Source organism: Aquila chrysaetos, chromosome 12 (assembly GCF_900496995.4).
Source record: "Aquila chrysaetos chrysaetos chromosome 12, bAquChr1.4, whole genome shotgun sequence".
In the NCBI taxonomy this organism is placed as follows: domain Eukaryota; kingdom Metazoa; phylum Chordata; class Aves; order Accipitriformes; family Accipitridae; genus Aquila; species Aquila chrysaetos.
This window is the reverse complement of record NC_044015.1, coordinates 4524620-4533339: the sequence shown is the minus strand read 5'-3', so window position 1 is coordinate 4533339 and position 8720 is coordinate 4524620. Positions and strand designations below refer to the sequence as shown.

The window sequence follows — 8720 nt, the reverse complement described above, 5'->3', positions numbered from 1 at the left end:
AGGGACGCGTATCCCCAAGTTGACTCTCAATTCTGCTGCTCCGTGCTTCCTGAACAGCTCCCAGGGCGTTAGCGAGGCAGAGAGAGCAGTGGCTGGCCACACCAAGCGCACCGGGTTTGGCAAGGCAGAGCTTGCGCTCTCCTGCGCAGGGATGGCTGCGGAAGCCCCAAGGCCTGGCCTTAGCAGCGAGAGGCGCGGAGCAGGCGGTGTCTCAGCCGCGCGCGCTATGTTTTCCAGCCGCTGAGCAAGGGAGACACGGGGGTGGACGCCGTCTGCACCTACAGGAAGGAGCCCTCCTCCCCGCCCTTGGACGGGTGGGCCTTTAACCACGAAGTGAGCAACAACCAGAGGCATCACGCAGCGGGCCCCTACAGCCTGGACAAGGACAGCCTCTACGTCAACGGTGACCTACGCTCCTCCTCTCTGCTCCTCGCTGTACCGTGGGCAGCCTTCCTCAAAGCCCTGCCCTCAGTCCCCAGTCCCCGTCATAGACGCTCTCTTTCTCTCTCTCTATCTTTTCCCAGGTTACAACGAACAGCCAGTCCTGCCCGGTGGAGTATCTTGCAGGAGCGGCTGGCTCAGAAGGCAGCAGGGGCTGGCGGGGGGCTTCTCGGGGGCAGAGGCGGCGGGGGGCCAAGCCTGCCAGCCCCGGAGAAGAGGGGAGCCAGGCAGCCTTCCCCATCGTCAGCAGGGCTGGCAGGAGACCTCTGCGTTTGTCCAACTAGAGCCTTGACACCCTGGCTCTTGCCCTTGTCACTCCCCGTCTGTGCTTCTTGCAGCTCCCAGCCACCCACCCGACGACAGCTGCAGCCCTCGAGCGTTCACCATCAACTTCACCATCACCAATCTCCCCTACGCTTCCGACCTGGCGACTCCCGACTCGGCAAAGTTTCAACACACGACAAGGAGAGTCATGGCCACCCTGGTAAGCGGCCCACCCCACCGCAAGCGGCCATGGCCCCCTGTAGCCCCCGTGACCTTGGGGGGCGAGTGCAGGGGAGATGGGCAGGGCTTAACTGTGAAACCTCTCTCCCTCGGCCATGCTCGACCGCCTCTGAAGGAAAGCAGCATCGGCCCCGCTTTCCTTGGATGTGAAGCGACAGCCTTCAGGTAGGGGTCGCAGCCGAGCGTCCCTCTGCTGCTTCCCACGAGCAGATCGGGGGCTCGTCGCGCTCCTGCGCTGTTGCCGCCTAGACTACGGATGCAGGACTTTCTGCCTGCCACCCTCCTGCACTAGGACCTTCTTCCCCTGACGCTCTCCTGCCTTAGGACCGTCTCCCCGATGCCCTCCCGCCTCAGGGCCTCCCCTTGCTGCCTGCCCTCTCGCCTCGGCAGGGACGGCGTATCCCCCAAGTTGACTCTCAGTCCTGGCCTGCTCCCGTGCTTCCTGAACAGCCCAGGGCGTTAGCGGAGGCAGGAGAGCAGTGGCTGGCCACCACGCAAGCACGGGTTGGCAAGGCAGAGCTTGCGCTCTGCGCAGGGATGGCTGCGGAAGCCCCGAGGCCTGGCCTTGCAGCGAGAGGGCGCGGAGCAGCGGTGCTCAGGCACGGCGCTATGTTTTCCAGGCCGCTGAGGCAGGGGACGACACGGGGGTGGACGCCGTCTGCACCCTAAGGAAGGAGCCCTCCTCCCGCCCTTGGACAGGTGGGGCCTTTACCACGAAGTGAGCAACAAAGACCAGAGGCATCACGCAGCTGGGGCCCCTACAGCCTGGACAAGGACAGCCTCTACGTCAACGGTGACCTACGCTCCTCCTCTCTGCCTCCTCTGCTGTCCCGTGGCAGCCTTCCTCAGCCCTGCCCCGTCCCAGCCTCCCGTTCATGACTCTCTCTTTCTCTCTCTCTCTTTCTTTCCCAGGTTACAACGAACAGCCAGTCCTGCCCGGTGAGTATCTTGCAGGAGCGGGCTGGGCCTCAGAAGGCAGCAAGGGGCTGGCGGGGGGCTTCTCGGGGGCAGAGGCGGCTGGGGGCCAAGCCTTGCCAGCCCTCGGGAGAAGAGGGGAGCCAGGCAGCCTTCCCCATCGTCAGCAGGGCTGGCAGGGAGACCTCTGCGTTTGTCCAACTAGAGCCTTGACACCCTGGCTCTTGCACCTTGTCACTCCCCGTCTGTGCTTCTTTGCAGCTCCCAGCCACCCACCGACGACAGCTGCAGGCCCTCGAGCGTTTCAACCATCAACTTCACCATCACCCAATCTCCCCTACGCTTCCGACCTGGCGACTCCCGACTCGGCAAAGTTCACACGACAAGGAGAGTCATGGCCACCCTGGTAAGCGGCCCACCACAACCGCAGCGGCCATGCCCCCGGTAGCCCCGTGACCTTGGGGGGCGAGGTGCAGGGAGATGGGCAGGGCTTAACTGTGAAACCTCTCTCCTCGGCAGCTCGACCGCCCTTCTGAAGGAAAGCAGCATCGGCCCCGCTTTCCTTGGATGTGAAGCGACAGCCTTCAGGTAGGGGTCGCAGCCGAGCGTCCCTCTGCTGCTCCCACGAGCAGATCGGGGGGCTCGTCGCGCTCCTGCGCTGTTGCCGCCTAGACTACGGAGGCAGGGACTTTCTGCCTGCCACCCTCCTGCACTAGGACCTTCTCCCTGACGCTCTCCTGCCTTAGGACCGGTCTCCCCGATGCCCTCCCGCCTCAGGGCCTCCCCTTGCTGCCTGCCCTCACTCGCCTCGGGGCAGGGACGGCGTATCCCCAAGTTGACTCTCAAGTCCTGCCTGCTCCCGTGCTTCCTGAACAGCCCCAGGGCGTTAGCGGAGGCAGGGAGAGCAGTGGCTGGCCACCACGCAAGCACGGGTTGGCAAGGCAGAGCTTGCGCTCCTGCGCAGGGATGGCTGCGGAAGCCCCGAGGCCTGGCCCTTGCAGCGAGAGGGCGCGGAGCAGCGGTGCTCAGGCACGGCGCTATGTTTTCCAGGCCGCTGAGGCAAGGGGGACGACACGGGGGTGGACGCCGTCTGCACCTACAGGAAGGAGCCCTCCTCCCCGCCCTTGGACAGGGTGGGCCTTTACCACGAAGTGAGCAACAAGACCAGAGGCATCACGCAGCTGTGGCCCCTACAGCCTGGACAAGGACAGCCTCTACGTCAACGGTGACCTACGCTCCTCCTCTCTGCCTCCTCTGCTGTCCCGTGGCAGCCTTCCTCAGCCCTGCCCCGTCCCCAGCTCCCGTTCATGACTCTCTCTTTCTCTCTCTCTCTCTTTTCCCAGGGTTACAACGAACAGCCAGTCCTGCCCGGTGAGTATCTTGCAGGAGCGGGCTGGGCTCAGAAGGCAGCAAGGGGCTGGCGGGGGGCTTCTCGGGGGCAGAGGCGGCTGGGGGCCAAGCCTTGCCAGCCCTCGGGAGAAGAGGGGAGCCAGGCAGCCTTCCCCATCGTCAGCAGGGCTGGCAGGAGACCTCTGCGTTTGTCCAACTAGAGCCTTGACAACCCTGGCTCTTGCACCTTGTCACTCCCCGTCTGTGCTTCTTGCAGCTCCCAGCCACCCACCGACGACAGCTGCAGCCCTCGAGCGTTCACACCATCAACTTCACCATCACCAATCTCCCCTACGCTCCGACCTGGCGACTCCCGACTCGGCAAAGTTCAACACGACAAGGAGAGTCATGCCACCCTGGTAAGCGGCCCACCACACCGCAGCGGCCATGCCCCCGGTAGCCCCGTGACCTTGGGGGGCGAGTGCAGGGAGATGGGCAGGGCTTAACTGTGAAAACCTCTCTCCTCGGCAGCTCGACCGCCTTCTGAAGGAAAGCAGCATCGGCCCCCGCTTTCCTTGGATGTGAAGCGACAGCCTTCAGGTAGGGGTCGCAGCCGAGCGTCCCTCTGCTGCTCCCACGAGCAGATCGGGGGGCTCGTCGCGCTCCTGCGCTGTTGCCGCCTAGACTACGGAGGCAGGACTTTCTGCCTGCCACCCTCCTGCACTAGGACCTTCTCCCTGACGCTCTCCTGCCTTAGGACCGTCTCCCCCGATGCCCTCCCCGCCTCAGGGCCTCCCTTGCTGCCTGCCCTCTCGCCTCGGGGCAGGGACGGCGTATCCCCAGTTTGACTCTCAAGTCCTGCCTGCTCCCGTGCTTCCTGAACAGCCCCAGGGCGTTAGCGGAGGCAGGAGAGCAGTGGCTGGCCACCACGCAAGCACGGGTTGGCAAGGCAGAGCTTGCGCTCCTGCGCAGGGGATGGCTTGCGGAAGCCCCGATGCCTGGCCTTGCAGCGAGAGGGGCGCGGAGCAGCGGTGCTCAGGCAACGGCGCTATGTTTTCCAGGCCGCTGAGGCAAGGGGACGACACGGGGGTGGACGCCGTCTGCACCTACAGGAAGGAGCCCTCCTCCCCGCCCTTGGACAGGGTGGGCCTTTACCACGAAGTGAGCAACAAGACCAGAGGCAATCACGCAGCTGGGCCCCTACAGCCTGGACAAGGACAGCCTCTACGTCAACGGTGACCTACGCTCCTCCTCTCTGCCTCCTCTGCTGTCCCGTGGCAGCCTTCCTCAGCCCTGCCCCGTCCCCAGCTCCCGTTCATGACTCTCTCTTCTCTCTCTCTCTCTCTCTTTTCCCAGGTTACAACGAACAGCCAGTCCTGCCGGTGAGTATCTTGCAGGAGCGGGCTGGGCTCAGAAGGCAGCAAGGGGCTGGCGGGGGGGCTTCTCGGGGCAGAGGCGGCTGGGGGCCAAGCCTTGCCAGCCCTCGGGAGAAGAGGGGAGCCAGGCAGCCTTCCCCATCGTCAGCAGGGCTGGCAGGAGACCTCTGCGTTTGTCCAACTAGAGCCTTGACACCCTGGCTCTTGCACCTTGTCCACTCCCCGGTCTGTGCTTCTTGTAGCTCCCAGCCACCCACCGACGACAGCTGCAGCCCCTCGAGCGTTCTCACCATCACACTTCACCATCACCAATCTCCCCTACGCTTCCGACCTGGCGACTCCCGACTCGGCAAAGTTCAACACGACAAAGGGAGTCATGACCACCATGGTACGCGGCCCACCACACCGCAGCGGCCATGCCCCCGGTAGCCCCGTGACCTTGGGGGGCGAGTGCAGGGAGATGGGCAGGGGCTTAACTGTGAAACCTCTCTCCTCGGCAGCTCGACCGCCTTCTGAAGGAAAGCAGCATCGGCCCCGCTTTCCTTGGATGTGAAGCGACAGCCTTCAGGTAGGGGTCGCAGCCGAGCGTCCCTCTGCTGCTCCCACGAGCAGATCGGGGGGCTCGTCGCGCTCCTGCGCTGTTGCCGCCTAGACTACGGAGGCAGGACTTTCTGCCTGCCACCCTCCTGCACTAGGACCTTCTCCCTGACGCTCTCCTGCCTTAGGACCGTCTCCCCGATGCCCCTCCCCGCCTCAGGGCCTCCCCTTGCTGCCTGCCCTCTCGCCTCGGGGCAGGGACGGCGTATCCCCCAAGTTGACTCTCAAGTCCTGCCTGCTCCCGTGCTTCCTGAACAGCCCCAGGGCGTTAGCGGAGGCAGGAGAGCAGTGGCTGGCCACCACGCAAGCACGGGTTGGCAAGGCAGAGCTTGCGCTCCTGCGCAGGGATGGCTGCGGAAGCCCCGAGGCCTGGCCTTGCAGCGAGAGGGCGCGGAGCAGCGGTGCTCAGGCACGGCGCTATGTTTTCCAGGCCGCTGAGGCAAGGGGACGACACGGGGGTGGACGCCGTCTGCACCTACAGGAAGGAGCCCTCCTCCCCGCCCTTGGACAGGGTGGGCCTTTACCACGAAGTGAGCAACAAGACCAGAGGCATCACGCAGCTGGGCCCCTACAGCCTGGACAAGGACAGCCTCTACGTCAACGGTGACCTACGCTCCTCCTCTCTGCCTCCTCTGCTGTCCCGTGGCAGCCTTCCTCAGCCCTGCCCCGTCCCCAGCTCCCGTTCATGACTCTCTCTTTCTCTCTCTCTCTCTTTTCCCAGGTTACAACGAACAGCCAGTCCTGCCCGGTGAGTATCTTGCAGGAGCGGGCTGGGCTCAGAAGGCAGCAAGGGGCTGGCGGGGGGCTTCTCGGGGGCAGAGGCGGCTGGGGGCCAAGCCTTGCCAGCCCTCGGGAGAAGAGGGGAGCCAGGCAGCCTTCCCCATCGTCAGCAGGGCTGGCAGGAGACCTCTGCGTTTGTCCAACTAGAGCCTTGACACCCTGGCTCTTGCACCTTGTCACTCCCCGTCTGTGCTTCTTGCAGCTCCCAGCCACCCACCGACGACAGCTGCAGCCCTCGAGCGTTTCACCATCAACTTCACCATCACCAATCTCCCCTACGCTTCCGACCTGGCGACTCCCGACTCGGCAAAGTTCAACACGACAAAGGGAGTCATGACCACCATGGTACGCGGCCCACCACACCGCAGCGGCCATGCCCCCGGTAGCCCCGTGACCTTGGGGGGCGAGTGCAGGGAGATGGGCAGGGCTTAACTGTGAAACCTCTCTCCTCGGCAGCTCGACCGCCTTCTGAAGGAAAGCAGCATCGGCCCCGCTTTCCTTGGATGTGAAGCGACAGCCTTCAGGTAGGGGTCGCGGCCGAGCGTCCCTCTGCTGCTCCCACGAGCAGATCGGGGGGCTCGTCGCGCTCCTGCGCTGTTGCCGCCTAGACTACGGAGGCAGGACTTTCTGCCTGCCACCCTCCTGCACTAGGACCTTCTCCCTGACGCTCTCCTGCCTTAGGACCGTCTCCCCGATGCCCTCCCGCCTCAGGGCCTCCCCTTGCTGCCTGCCCTCTCGCCTCGGGGCAGGGACGGCGTATCCCCAAGTTGACTCTCAAGTCCTGCCTGCTCCCGTGCTTCCTGAACAGCCCCCAGGGCGTTAGCGGAGGCAGGAGAGCAGTGGCTGGCCACCACGCAAGCACGGGTTGGCAAGGCAGAGCTTGCGCTCCTGCGCAGGGATGGCTGCGGAAGCCCCAAGGCCTGGCCTTGCAGCGAGAGGGCGCGGAGCAGCGGTGCTCAGGCACGGCGCTATGTTTTCCAGGCCGCTGAGGCAAGGGGACGACACGGGGGTGGACGCCGTCTGCACCTACAGGAAGGAGCCCTCCTCCCCGCCCTTGGACAGGGTGGGCCTTTACCACGAAGTGAGCAACAAGACCAGAGGCATCACGCAGCTGGGCCCCTACAGCCTGGACAAGGACAGCCTCTACGTCAACGGTGACCTACGCTCCTCCTCTCTGCCTCCTCTGCTGTCCCGTGGCAGCCTTCCTCAGCCCTGCCCCGTCCCCAGCTCCCGTTCATGACTCTCTCTTTCTCTCTCTCTCTCTTTCCCAGGTTACAACGAACAGCCAGTCCTGCCCGGTGAGTATCTTGCAGGAGCGGGCTGGGCTCAGAAGGCAGCAAGGGGCTGGCGGGGGGCTTCTCGGGGGGCAGAGGCGGCTGGGGGCCAAGCCTTGCCAGCCCTCGGGAGAAGAGGGGAGCCAGGCAGCCTTCCCCATCGTCAGCAGGGCTGGCAGGAGACCTCTGCGTTTGTCCAACTAGAGCCTTGACACCCTGGCTCTTGCACCTTGTCACTCCCCGTCTGTGCTTCTTGTAGCTCCCAGCCACCCACCGACGACAGCTGCAGCCCTCGAGCGTTTCACCATCAACTTCACCATCACCAATCTCCCCTACGCTTCCGACCTGGCGACTCCCGACTCGGCAAAGTTCAACACGACAAAGGGAGTCATGACCACCATGGTACGCGGCCCACCACACCGCAGCGGCCATGCCCCCGGTAGCCCCGTGACCTTGGGGGGCGAGTGCAGGGAGATGGGCAGGGCTTAACTGTGAAACCTCTCTCCTCGGCAGCTCGACCGCCTTCTGAAGGAAAGCAGCATCGGCCCCGCTTTCCTTGGATGTGAAGCGACAGCCTTCAGGTAGGGGTCGCAGCCGAGCATCCCTCTGCTGCTCCCACGAGCAGATCGGGGGGCTCGTCACGCTCCTGCGCTGTTGCCGCCTAGACTACGGAGGCAGGACTTTCTGCCTGCCACCCTCCTGCACTAGGACCTTCTCCCTGACGCTCTCCTGCCTTAGGACCGTCTCCCCGATGCCCTCCCGCCTCAGGGCCTCCCCTTGCTGCCTGCCCTCTCGCCTCGGGGCAGGGACGGCGTATCCCCAAGTTGACTCTCAAGTCCTGCCTGCTCCCGTGCTTCCTGAACAGCCCCAGGGCGTTAGCGGAGGCAGGAGAGCAGTGGCTGGCCACCACGCAAGCACGGGTTGGCAAGGCAGAGCTTGCGCTCCTGCGCAGGGATGGCTGCGGAAAGCCCCGAGGCCTGGCCTTGCAGCGAGAGGGCGCGGAGCAGCGGTGCTCAGGCACGGCGCTATGTTTTCCAGGCCGCTGAGGCAAGGGGACGACACGGGGGTGGACGCCGCCTGCACCTACAGGAAGGAGCCCTCCTCCCCGCCCTTGGACAGGGTGGGCCTTTACCACGAAGTGAGCAACAAGACCAGAGGCATCACGCAGCTGGGCCCCTACAGCCTGGACAAGGACAGCCTCTACGTCAACGGTGACCTACGCTCCTCCTCTCTGCCTCCTCTGCTGTCCCGTGGCAGCCTTCCTCAGCCCTGCCCCGTCCCCAGCTCCCGTTCATGACTCTCTCTTTCTCTCTCTCTCTCTTTTCCCAGGTTACAACGAACAGCCAGTCCTGCCCGGTGAGTATCTTGCAGGAGCGGGCTGGGCTCAGAAGGCAGCAAGGGGCTGGCGGGGGGCTTTCTCGGGGGCAGAGGCGGCTGGGGGCCAAGCCTTGCCAGCCCTCGGGAGAAGAGGGGAGCCAGGCAGCCTTCCCCATCGTCAGCAGGG

The 8720-nt window shown here is 64.8% G+C and overlaps 1 protein-coding gene across 1 annotated transcript; it reads left to right on the top strand.

Annotated features, from left to right (window-relative positions):
• The first annotated feature begins 4239 nt into the window (after positions 1-4239).
• Positions 4240-7924, top strand: MUC16 (mucin 16, cell surface associated). Its single transcript, XM_030032709.1, has 13 exons — positions 4240-4350; positions 4546-4571; positions 4815-4953; positions 5066-5133; positions 5593-5765; positions 5884-5910; positions 6145-6287; positions 6399-6466; positions 6924-7096; positions 7214-7240; positions 7476-7618; positions 7730-7797; positions 7882-7924. Exons 1-13 carry the CDS (start codon positions 4240-4242, stop codon positions 7922-7924), a joined length of 1209 nt encoding a protein of 402 aa, XP_029888569.1.
• The last annotated feature ends 796 nt before the right edge of the window (positions 7925-8720 follow it).

Bases quoted from the DNA above. Each gene is read 5' to 3' on its own strand.
- MUC16 (XM_030032709.1), top strand. From the start codon at position 4,240: ATGTTTTCCAGGCCGCTGAGGCAAGGGGACGACACGGGGGTGGACGCC. The intron at 4,572-4,814 runs GTGAGTATCTTG...TGTAGCTCCCAG, and splicing joins ACGAACAGCCAGTCCTGCCG to CCACCCACCGACGACAGCTG. The intron at 5,134-5,592 runs GTAGGGGTCGCA...TATGTTTTCCAG, and splicing joins TGTGAAGCGACAGCCTTCAG to GCCGCTGAGGCAAGGGGACG.